At 38.8% G+C, this 13,135-nt stretch overlaps 1 protein-coding gene across 1 annotated transcript in view; it reads left to right on the top strand.

Moving 5' to 3' along the window:
• mogat2 (monoacylglycerol O-acyltransferase 2) overlaps positions 1-13,135 on the top strand; it is a 16,235-nt gene extending 3,100 nt beyond the window's left edge. Inside the window, exons 2-6 of the mRNA XM_035179457.2 lie at positions 112-290; positions 5,503-5,707; positions 6,634-6,808; positions 7,082-7,281; positions 12,573-13,135. Coding sequence (XP_035035348.1) covers positions 112-290; positions 5,503-5,707; positions 6,634-6,808; positions 7,082-7,281; positions 12,573-12,727 — 914 coding nt within the window. The 3' untranslated portion in view covers positions 12,728-13,135. The remainder of the gene's footprint in view (positions 1-111; positions 291-5,502; positions 5,708-6,633; positions 6,809-7,081; positions 7,282-12,572) is intronic.

Below are 13,135 nucleotides of genomic sequence, written 5' to 3'. Positions count from 1 at the left end.
CTGTCACCATTCATACACGGTCTATTACATTTGTAATGGCAGGTCGGAGTGGATGCTTATATGATACACTTGTGTAAAGTTGCTGCTGATACAGACTCTTTCCTTCCTCAGCACCCACCTGCATCGTCCTGTTCGTCTACCTGCTCTTCACTCGCTACTGGCTGATCAGTGTGCTGTACGCCACCTGGTGGTACTTTGATTATGACACCCCATCACAAGGAGGCCGCAGGTTGCCTTATATATGTGGCCTCAAAGTTTGGGGATACATGCGGGATTACTTCCCCGTCAAGGTGAGCAACAGCTTCTTGATAGCGTGTGTATGAAGCCAACATTTTAATGAATATGTATACTAGAGATGAAACGGTTAACATCACAATTATAATGACCAATGTTACCATGGTTTTCAGTATCACCGCTGTATTGTTAACAAGTGCTGAAAATGTTCAAACCATAAGGTAAAAGATATATTTATCAGAAATATAAATTATATAGCACTTTATGACTCCATATAAAATGTGCAACATTTACATGGAATTGGCAAAGCTTTAGCTTGGTAAAGAAGTCATGACATAATACTGATACTACCTCCTGCTTCTTCCGCCATGTTTTTACAACACACAACAAATGCACATTGCTTGTTGTGCCTGTATCTTGGAAACTTTCTAAATTTGGTTGATGCTGGACATTATCAACCTAATCCCCACAATAATTATATGAAATAAGGATTGAATTTCACCAGAGTATCCGTATCATCCCTAACTGTAGGTACATTACTACCTTTAAGCAGCCCTGACGTCCATGTTGGATGTGCTGGGATTCACCTCGGCTGCACAGGTCGGCCAGTTTATCTAATCTTTGATCTCCACCTACATACAGCACGAGCAGTGGCTCTTATCTCTGTCCTTGGCAGCAATTGGAGCACTGATGGAAGACGCCCCTCTCTTCCCTAGTCATGCACTGCATATGTACACACAGCATGTCTGAAACACAGAACTGTCTTTGTGTATCGACATAGTGCTATTGAAAGAAACTTCACTGTCAATACCTAATTAATAAACTTTAAAATACTATACTGAACAGCAACGATTTCGGTTCCATACTACATAATCAAACATGTTCGTTCTGAAAGTTAGATGTGCAGATTACTGCCACTGAAAGCAGGAGGAGACAGCTGGTTGTCATGGCTGTTGCCGATGGTTTTGGGGTTATTGGGATACTTCCTGGAGCAGTCACTTCCTGGAGTTATGTGGTGACCTCAGGGTGAACTTCAGGAAATCACTGCTGCTGCAAAAAAACAAAACAGCAAGTAACCACAATTTGTTGTTTTTATAAGAATTAAACAAACAGTATGTAAATCAAATTTAGATTTCTAAACGTTTCTAAGCTTTATGCTAAGCTAAACTAAATGCAATCTCCTGGCTCTTACCATTTAATAGACAGGGAGTGGTATCAGTCCTCTTGTCTAATGATTGGCAAGAAAGTGAATAAATGAGGTACACATATTTGATTTGCCTCCTTGCCCACACAGATTGGAAGTAATATTTCAGTTTTCAGAGGGTCCAATTTTAAAACAGAAGGCAGTTAATTCATATTTTAACTTAAAATGAAAGGCCACCGTCTGTAAATCATATAAACCAGGTGAACGTGAAACGTCTGCTATGAAGGCTGGTTACTTCTCATTACACTGACACACATTAGTCAATATAATAAGGTCATACAGATAACTGATCATTCATGCAACATATGTTTCTTTGAAATGTATTTGCTTTGTTGTGCTGGTTTTGAAATGTGTTTACGAGAGAAGATAAAACAGCAGTAATACTTCAGGTTCACATATATGAAGAGTGCTGCTGACACAGGACAGGTCTAAATGTGCAATTCACACTTCCTCCTGGCAGCCCGTTAATCCCCTCTTGTGGTTGTTCATGGGTAGTGCATGTCCTTCACTTGCTGGCTTTCGATCAAATGAACCCTGGTTTTTCATGTCAAACCTAACAAGAGTCTTTTAAGCGGGACAAATAACTGCAGAGCATCTCACGAGAGGAATTCACAGAGCAGCATTCTCCAGAATACAAAGTTCATTAAGAGGAGGCTCATGATTTCCTCTGTGCTGATAAGTGTAGGAGTGCTGCTGTAGGAGTGTAACAACAGCACAAGTTTCAAAGTGTTTTAAAAAGAATTCTGTAATCCTTATCTCAAGCACAAATTGTATTTAATTAGGCTAAGTTATCATTGTCTTGCATTTCATATATAAATATATATAAGATCTTAGATATAGATTATAATAATCTATATCTAAGATCATTTTTTCTTAACAGAAATCTATTTTCTGCATGCATGGGAAGAGACAAGTTAAGAACATGCGTCATTTGAACATTTGTGTTGTCCATGTGATATGTGCCTTTGTACGTCACACGGTTATATCACTGATCTATTAATTATTTCTGCCAAAGTGTCTGTGCATGTGCATGTGTGTGTTTGTTTACATGCGTATGTTTTTTTCTCCAACCGTCAACCTGCAGGAACTACAGATGAAAACTAGCCTGTATGGCAAAGTCTGCCACATTTACATGTTGCACTTATATGCATGCTGATAAATATACATGGTCACGTTTAAACATATTCTTTCATTTTGCCTTTTTTTGTTGCGCTGATCAGATTCCTGTCCTCTTTATAGTTGAAATGCTTCTATTACTGTCAATGTCATCATACCTTATTTATGTTGCTTTATAGCCAATATTTCTTTATTCATGCTCGCACATCTGCAGGGAAAATTAAAAAAAATTAAATAAAAAGATATGATAATAAAAGCCATGTGAGATAAGGCATATACAGCAGTGAGCATCATAAAAGCAGAGTCATATATTAATAAAAGCCAGGAGACGACCAGTACAGAAGTAATAATACGTTGCCAATGTGAAAATAAGTGTCAAATTAATAATGAACGTATTGTGTGTGTGTGTGTGTGTGTGTGTGTGTGTGTGTGTGTGTGTGTGTGTGTGTGTGTGTGTGTGTGTGACATTCTGTCTGTGTTTTGATGTAAGTAAGACTCTTAGGGTCTAGTTATTTCGTCAGTGTCTTATCACAGATCTCATGTGAATGTTACCAGGCAGAAGAATGCTGCCTCTATTTACTGTCTGTGTAAAAAAAAAGGCCAAATACAAGTCCAGTCATTTCCTAAAACCGAAACTCTTTTCCTTCTGCACCCATCTCATGCCTCTAGTTTAAAGTGAATCATCTCCAGCATCATCTGACTGTATGCCTCATTAAGGTTCAAACAAAGAGTCAATGTAAGGGTGAAGAGAAGCAGTGTATTTGAGAGAGCCTAATTAGTTTCATTGGTGTCTTTCTCCACCATTTCTAATTCCAACATCATCAGCTCACAGTCACCAGCTGATGTGCGCTCACATGGTTTTTAAGAGAGGCACAAAATGCCATGTAGACTGGATGATGATGCTAATTCATATTGAACCGGCACGTTTAAAGCACATCTATGTCCTGAATGAGATGGTGGCTGATAAACGATGCTGTTGATTGGTGTTCAGTAGCCATGAATTTAAAAAAGCTCTAAATCATATCAGGGAATTAAAGGGTTTTACACCAAAAAAAAGAAAATTCAAGTGAGTCTTGTTTGTGCACTAAATATTAGGCTACAACCAGGAGACACTTTTTGTAGTAGCATAAATACAATAAACAAGAGAAACACTGAGCATGACTCTGGCCCAGGCAAGACATATCCAGCACATACTGTACCCCCCAGAAAAACACAACATTTCACTTTTAAATTAAATATTAATATTCAATATATTTATAAGAACACATTTTTAAGCATATATTATCAGCCTTTGTGCTTTTATTGGATTGGGATAGAGAGAATGGAAATATATACAGGGGAAGGACATCAGCCGGTAGTCAAACCATGAGCCGGCTGCTCAGGGAATGAATGACCATGTGGTATATGCATCCTAGGCATTCAGCTCTGAGGTCGCTCCATAAGTTGTCAGGTTTAAACTTATATACATACCAAACTAATGAGATATTAGCTTGTGAGCTATATAGGTGCTTAAATAATAAAACAAAAACAACCTTTGGCAGTCTAGATGTTTCCTCCTACATCCAAATATAATGCTGAGCTTCTCCTCCTGGTTAAACCTTCACATGTGGGTGGTATCATTCTTCTCATCTAGCTGTTGCTATATAAGTGAACAAGTGTATTTTTCCAAAATGTTTGACCATTTTTATTTCCAGCTGTGGCAGTTTACATCAAATAGGCCACAAGGGATTCTGTAGAAGACTTAAGCAAACAAAAATATATATTTATAATTATAAATAAATAATTACTTATATAAAAAGTACAACAGAACATACAAATATAATATAATAAATGAATAAAGAAGAAACAACTAAGAAAAAAAACAACCTAGATCTAAATGTGGATCCACACAAAAATTGGTCCACCAAACTACAATAACAATAACAATACGGGTTATGTTGTGGTGACCCTTCAGGCTAGCTCTGTGATTGGTCATTAGTAGACAGCTCTTCTGCTTACTTTCATCTTCAAGAGAACTTGAGCCAATGATTAACTGTGTGACGTGGGGGGGGCACAGCAGCAGTGTGCAGACAAGAGCAACACACCAGCCTCAAGAAAATCAAAAGTCATGATTCGTCAAATTTTTAATTTCCTGCAGTTGATCAACAACAAGAAAATGTCCTAAAGACATTGATTACTGGATCAGTGTTGGTTAAATGTCACTTTTATTAGATAGCATAAAATGAATGAGAATGAAACGCGCTGTCTAGTCATCCCTCAGAAGATAACACAGCTCTCAGATGAAGGGTGTGAATGTGGCACTAAAAGCACTGTGACCTCGAAAACAATCTCACACACAGATACAAACAGAATTTCTTTTTTTCACAAGAGGGCAAAACTCTCTCTAACTACAACACCCAACAAGCGTCTCTTTGCTCCTGACAGTGACCGATAGTGACTCTCACTATCTCTCCCCCTGATGCTGTGGACCAGTGGAGACAACACTCCACAGCTCAGATATCTCAGCTTTACAGTTAGTGATCAAGAATCATTAGCTCTGACACTACAGATAAATATTACTCAATGTACAAGAATTGATAAAACACTGCACAGCTTCTCTGACAAGGATCTTTTTACCCATCAGCCATCGGGTGTAAACATCAAACCACGTAGCTCCAGTTTGGGGACAAACAGGTGGAGTGGGCTACTGTTCCAAGTTTCTTTTTAAAATAAAACCAGGAGAATTCATTTCGACATATATCTGAAAAAACGATCAATAGTCTTATCACCACTGTATGAGTGAACAAATAACTGTCTAATCAATACTTTATATCACAAAATGAATGTATAAAGGTTTAATTTGTATTAATTTCTAAGGGAATTCTTGTGGCAGCTTGCTCCAGAATACAGTCACACAAATTATTATATACAATATTAATTCTCTCATTTACACGATGTTCTTCCTCCAGCTGGTGAAGACAGCTGACTTGGATCCCAGGCACAACTACGTCTTCGGCTTCCATCCCCATGGTGTGCTGGTGGCAGGAGCCTTCACTAACTTCTGCACCTACGCCACAGGATTCAGGCAGCTGTTCCCTGGCATCACCAGCTACATGCTCATGTTGCCCCTTTGGTTCAGAGCCCCGTTCTTCAGAGACTACATCATGTTTGCAGGTTTGGACTTTTCAATCACACTGGATCAAATTCAACCGTCGCTGTCATTCAGCCACATGCAGCGCAATGTGTTGTATGTAGTGTAATTTACAGCAAACAGGGTTTATATGTAATTCCACAAACGTCTTTCTCTTCTTTCAGTCTGTGTGTGTAATGCGTATCTAGCAAACCGTTCATCTTATCAGCTTCACACTCGGCTTGTCCATTTTTGACGGCCTATAGAGGTGCAGTGTAACTGTAACGCCATCATCATTTTGATAATTTGATTATTTTTATCTCACAAAATCTGACTGACACAGACATTCTCAGGTGCTGATGTCCATCATGGCAACAACATTCATATAATCACTACCTCTTTAGCTATTTGTCTTCAAAATAATAGCAAGACGTTTGTTTTGTTGCTGTAATGCCTTATAGCGGAATTACAGAGCTTTTATTTTGAAAAGTTTCAAACATGGGTCTGAAAATTGTGTTGATTGCTTAACAGACCTCTGAAATAGCCGACATGCGATGTATGAAAAAAGAGCAGCAGTTCATTAAATCATACCAACTTATATATAGGATACACACATGACAGTAATAAATACAATTCAGTTTAATTTTATGAAAAAACATTGACTATAAAATGTTCAATGCAGCTAAACCTGGTAAGATGAACACACAGTTTTCTAACTTCTCTCTGCAGCATAGACTGTTTATAAAAAGCTCTGCACACATCATCGAGCACACAAACAACAAAAACTGACAATATATTTTAGAAATACTTGAGGAGGACTCACTGAATTAGCTCCAGAACATTTACACAGGCCAAGAAAACAGCCCGTTTCAAACTAGCACTATATAAGATGATTTAAGCTTTTGTTTGACTTGCTTTGATAAATGTATATTATTTTAATCACCCTTTATTTCCTACTCCAACACTTCAGGTTTGATTCCATCTGACAAAGAGAGCGCCAGCTATCCGCTCTCCAGAAAGGGTAGCGGTAACGCTGTTGTAATAGCGGTCGGTGGGGCCCCAGAGGCCCTCGATGCTCGCCCTGGGAGCTACAATGTGATGCTGGCCAAGAAGAAAGGCTTCATCAAGATGGCCATGGAGCATGGGTAAGCACAGACAGCCCTGGGGAAAAGAGGAAAGAGTTTAGTTAAATACAGCTAATCCTTTGAGGTCTTATGGATTATTCAAGGGATTTTGTCAATCTATTAATTTGACGTTTCTTGAGGCTTGAAACAGAGGCTCATTCATGTCCCTCTGATGGAATTTCCTGGGAAAGCACGAAGTCTGTTATGAGATCATTTTAGAAGCAGATGAACACCCAGATTTGAAATGATGCTTGATAAATCAATTGACTAACATTGTCATAAAAATATCTTCAGAGCTCATCTGGTGCCGGTCTTTTCCTTTGGGGAGAATGAAGTGTTCGATCAGGTGGACAACTCAAGAGGAACGTGGCTGCGGTGGACACAGGAACGGCTACAAAGCATCATGGGTGTCTCCCTGCCTCTCTTCCATGCACGTGGCATTTTCCAGTACTCCTTTGGTCTCATGCCCTACAGAAAACCCATCAATACAATCGGTGAGTAAACACTTTTGGTCACCTGAGGGCTACAGTACATGCAACAGGTTACAGTATGCTGTTCTGAATCTGTGGCTCAGCCCTCGGTAACTGGTGGCATGCAGTTCTCTTGTAGACTGTAGCCAAAACATTACATTTCATTTAGCTGACGCTTTTATCCAAAGTGACTTACAATAAGTGCATTCAACCATGAGGGTACAAACCCAGAACAACAAGAATCAAGAAAGTACTATTTAGTCAAGAAAGCCAAACTACAAAGTGCTATAAGTAAGTGCCATTTAAGTGCTACTAAATTGGTAGTTTAAACTTTTATTCAAGGTATAGTCGGAAGAGGTGTGTTTTTAGTTTGCGGCGGCAGATGTATAGACTTTCTGCTGTCCTGATGTCCATGGGGAGCTCATTCCACCATTTAGGAGCCAGGACAGCAAACAGTCGTGATTTTGTTGAGTGGTTAGCTCGCAGTGAGGGAGCAACAAGCCGATGGGCAGATGCAGAGTGGAGTGAACGGGCTGGGGTGTAACGTTTGACCATGTCCTGGATGTAGACTGGACCCGATCTGTTCGCAGCACGGTACGCAAGTACTAATGTTTTGAAAGCCTGGACCAGAACCTGCGCCACCTTTTTTAAACAATTAAAATCTGTCATAATTGATCCCATTTAAAAAGATTAGATTTTCTGAACAAGGAGTCTACTGTCGTTTTGTGGCTCAATATTTCGGGGTAATTGCTGCTAGTTCAATGATTATTACGCTGGAAGTTATCTACGTCACGACATGGTGGCTCTTTCCTGAACGCCGTTACCAGGAAAAGTCTATTCAACATGGCTGGCCTTCACAAACAACACATGAAGTTCAAACATGGAACAACTTGTAAGTAAACTAAAACAATTCCTTTGCATGTTGTAATGTTTTGAGGATCAAATGCCAGAGAGAATGTTTGATTGTTAAGACAGAGCTTTTTTTGTAGTTCCCTAATTTTTCATTCGCATACTTCAACGGCATTAGCATCACTGCGCGCATGTGTAACGTTAATGTCAAAGCAGGGCTGTAATGTTAAAGTTAGTTAACTCTTTTCAATCAACTCTTTGCTGTTGTTTATGTTAACTGCCTCGATCTGGTAAATGTGAACGAACCTGAATGAACTAGCTGTATGTTTTATTCATGATTAAGTTAAAGCTAATATACATGAAGTTAGCAAGATACTGGATGTTACAATAGCTGATGAAATCTGGAAACTTGTATGAAGCCTATGAATTTTTCTTTCCTTGCAGGCGGACATGGATTCAATTAATTTAAATTTCAAATGTAGAGCCCCAAATCAAAACACAACATCATTATCTCAAGGCACTTCACATAGCAAGGTCGAAATTATAGACAAACCCAACGAACAAGCACTTGGTGGCTGTGAAGAGAAGAAAACTCCCATTCAACAGGAAGAAACCTCTGGCAGAAGCAGACTCATTGGGGGCGGACAATGTGGATGTTCACAAGAATCAAGGTAACATTAATGTTAACTTAGGCTGTATACTTAACAGTAATTAGCTTTACAAATAAACCTCTTAACTTAGCAAATATTTGTGGATTTCAAGTCAGTAACCTAGTGAAAATGTATTATTTAATATTTAATATATTTTCAATTTTATAGTTTCTGTGCTGCAGTACAATTTAAAATTTTAGCGAAACTAGAGACAAAGACTGTCTGTGAGGATCTTATTAAAGCAAAAGCCACATAAGACTCCGTCCCTGTTTTGAAACCTGATTGTTTAGCGCTCATGGCCATTAAGTGACATTCTGGATAGAAAAAATGTCCCACTCTCCTGAAACACCTGCAATAGATAATGGATTTTGGGAAAATGAGCACAAATGGAATTTTAGTTGGACCAATTTGTGATGGTGAGGATCCTGCTCAGCTGAGATTGACAGTCGTAGTCAGGGAAGAGCCCAGTTAACACCATAGTTGGACCTTTTTGTTCTGGTGAATGCTGTTATGGACTGTTTTTTGTTGGTGCCACAGCTACAAGATGCAGATTAAAGAATGTAGAAACCTTTATTATGAAAAGTTACCCTGTGGTGATGCCAGTGCAGTATATCTTAGAGCCTGGATGAACAGCAGTTTGGGCCCAAACACTTGAGTTGATCCAGGAAGTGTTCAACGTACTTGACAGAAAAAGAAAGATCTCACAAAAAAGACGAATTTCAATTGACACCTTCTACAGAGGCCCTAACCGAATGTTACCTCTTACATGAATGTAACTTCTCACAAAGCCCTGGCCTAACCTTTCCCAGAATTGGAGGGGGGAAATTATGAACTGTACAAAACCTACCTTAACTTACTTATTGAATAACTTGTATAATATGTGCCTGTAAAGTAAAGAAACTAAATGTTGGATGACCTACAGAATAGTTATTTACTTACCTGCTGAGTGATGATTTGTGTTATATATGTCATATAAACCAACTGTCTGTTTCCTTCAATTTAACCTTACTGTTGCTCCCTCTGTGCATATTCCAGGCGTCATCACTGACACTACTGTTGCGTTTGTCACAGTGGTCGCCGGCAGCACTTCAAGTTCAGATCACTTCCGCCCTGCAGGCACTGCTGCTGTGGTGGAGGACGATCTTGTGACGAGCGATGTCAACAGGGCGGCTGACGCACTTGCATTGTTGTCTGGCTTAATGTATGCATTGCATTAGGATGAGCCCATGGGAAACCTATCCCATCCATAAATTACTGATATAGTATGTTACTGAACACATTATTGCTAAAAGCATTTCAATTTAAAACTTTCTATTTGATAGATTTTGTTTTTGTAACATTTTATTTATTAACTTAATTTGGATGTAAGTAATTAGCAGGCTGATGGATAAGCACTTTAAGATGCTCTTGTTAACTTGTTCCTGTTTGATATGTAGACATGTTCATACCTGCACAGAGGTATATGAACACAACCACCCACAACACACAAAATCAGGAGGTGATCAGATGTTTTATTTTTACTTTACTGGATGTGTCTAGTCCTACTGTGCCTGCGCAGGTTTTCCTTCTATCCAAACAGTTCACCAGGTGATCTCACTCATCAACACGCTCTCTCTCTCTCTCTGGACATGCGAACAGAACCTTTGCAGACTGTCACTACGCCAAAGATACACAAGACTGCAAGGTTCTAATAATCAGGCCTCAAGTCTGTTTCCTTCCTGTGGAAATGTTCAAAGTAACTACAATCATGTACACTGTGATTGCTGCAGCACAAGCTTATATATCTTCTTTTGTCGCTTTTGGCCTTTTTATTATCTTATATATTTCAGTCAGACAACTCAGGTTCAAACGTTTATTGCAGCAGTGGAACAGGTTTAGTGTTTGGCGTCTAGGCTCCAACTTAATCACTCCCCCATATGATTACACAGGAATGATGGGAGTGATGAGCAAATACTTGTAACCCCCCGTCGGAGCCTACAGGTGGATGCTGGGGTGGTGGAGGGGCTGAAGCAAATGGTAGCAATACTGCAGCAGCAGTGCAAGAAAGGGGATGATGGGAAATTTCTCTCTGCTTAAATAGACCACCTGGTAAGGTGGGTGTGTATTATAGATGGTTGTGGAGAGTGAGGTATGTCACATGATGTATGTCACATGATTGGAGCAGCGCAGCTCGAGTTGGCTGCCTGAACTAGCTCGCAGGCGTCGCTCCATTTATGATGACACTGCAGGACTTTGAAAGGCTCCCATTACCCGGTGTGGGTTTGAACAACCCTCAGCATCCACAGTCTTCCAAGTATCATGCTCGCCAAGGCTGTGAGTCTGCTGGTGAAGTCCAGGTTTTATAACTATTCAGAGAAATCACTTGAGTCTTTGGTTGGAAAAAAACCTGCATATCCTCGGTCCTCCATGGCACATGGTCAGACTCCCATGAGCTGCAGCACAGTTTTAAAAGATGATTACTGTTATATGTTCTGACATTTTAGATGAAACAATCTTTAGTCTGAATAAATATTTAATTTATACATCTGAAGTGTTTATGTGTTTGTTTTTTTGAAAATATCAGGGACATATCACCGGGTAAACCCAAAATATCTGAAGGCACAACTCCCTGACAATCTTTATTAAAATTTTCATCTATTTTTTCAGTTCCGTTTGTCTGATTGTTTGTCTGTTAGCAGTATTTTTCAAGTTCTGGTCTTGAATTTGAATGAATAAATAAATATGCATGTCAGATACGTCAGGGTGAAAAGAATAAAAAAAAAATCATTCACCTATGAGTTATGCACAAGTATATTTTTAGTTTAGATTAGTTTTAAGGCATTTTGTATGTGTAACAGCTTATCAGTGGTGGGCTATCAGGGAGATTTTGTTAATTACATTAAGTGGAAGGATTTTATTTAAACTAATTCACTAAGGGACACCACCCTTAAAAGAGAGAGGACAATACATTGACCCAGTCTCATAAAATATACTAGTGATTGGAAAAGTGGGAGCTTTATGTCTTGTGTGTGTGTTTTTTGAGGCCAATGTAAATTAGTAAAACACATGCAAAAAAAAGTCACAACACATGCAAGTTCCATCACCACTGACAAGTAACCGACTTCAATAAACTCACAAAGCATTGAACTACAGCCAGGTTCCTCACTTTTCGGGTCCCCTGGTAATATTTCCAGTGTCGATGTCGCCATTTGCAGTGCGTTTCTGTATTTGCATGTATTGTGACTTTTTCGTAATTTTCAGTCCATTGAGCTCTCAGCTACTGTACAAATCACATCAAAAGTTAAACAGTCCTTAGCCATGCTATGCTATGCTATGCTATGCTATGCTATGCTATGCTATATGCAAGGTCTTGTAAATAGGTACGTTCAACTTTCTACTTAACAGTGTCAGTCCACTTTAATACTTTGGTGTAGTCAGTTAATAATAATGATATTAGTTATACATTTTATTTGCATAGTGCTTTTAACAATGCTCAAAGGCACTTTACATGATTACAAAACAACAGAAAACAGATACAAGTGAATAACTATAAATAGAAATATAGAAATATAAAATGTAAATATAAAATACACATCACAATTGCACTTTGAAATATAAGATACACATCATAATCAAATATTAAAATCCGTTCAGAAAAAAGGTGGGGTTTTCACAATTGTTTTGTGTATTTTGAACTTATTGAGTTTTACACTGTATGCCACCATTTTGGTTTCCAGATAAAATAGACCTCCAATAGCATTAAACAAGTAATATTGCCCAATAATAACGTGCTCTAACTCTGAGTTTGTTGTCCTGCACCTTTTCTCCTCTCTGCAGTTGGGCGGCCGATAAAAGTGGAGAGAAACACAAAGCCACCAGTTGAGGAGCTGGATGCCCTTCACCAGCTCTACATGGATGAACTCAGCAACCTGTTCGAGGAGCACAAAGGCAACTATGGAGTGGACAAGGACACTCACCTGAACTTTCTCTAAACTAAACTGAGGACAGAGGGGACTTGAATGCATATTTATTTCTAAAGCTCCAGCGTTGCATGTTCAGATGATTGTCCATTTTGATTTTGCTCTCAACTGCCTTGTCGATTAAAAATGAGTTGAATGAATGGAAAAGCTTTGGTATGTGCTGTTGTTTTACAGGTTGTTGTGGGAAAAATTACAAAGATGCAACTAATGATACAAGTCAAGTTTTCCTCACTTCTCCCAGTTGTTTCATCTCTCTTGAGTTTTGGATTTTGTGCAAAGTCTAACACTTTCTCAAATAGAGTCATAGGTTGAATTTGGGTTGCAACATATTGTGGAGACTCTCAATGAAACTGTGATAATTTCAGTATTTGGTATCTTTATAAGTTCTGAAGGGTGAATAAAAACAATATATTTACTAAA

The sequence above is a fragment of the Hippoglossus stenolepis genome, chromosome 15 (genome assembly GCF_022539355.2).
Source record: "Hippoglossus stenolepis isolate QCI-W04-F060 chromosome 15, HSTE1.2, whole genome shotgun sequence".
NCBI classification, from domain to species: domain Eukaryota; kingdom Metazoa; phylum Chordata; class Actinopteri; order Pleuronectiformes; family Pleuronectidae; genus Hippoglossus; species Hippoglossus stenolepis.
This window is presented reverse-complemented; position numbering and strand designations above follow the sequence as displayed.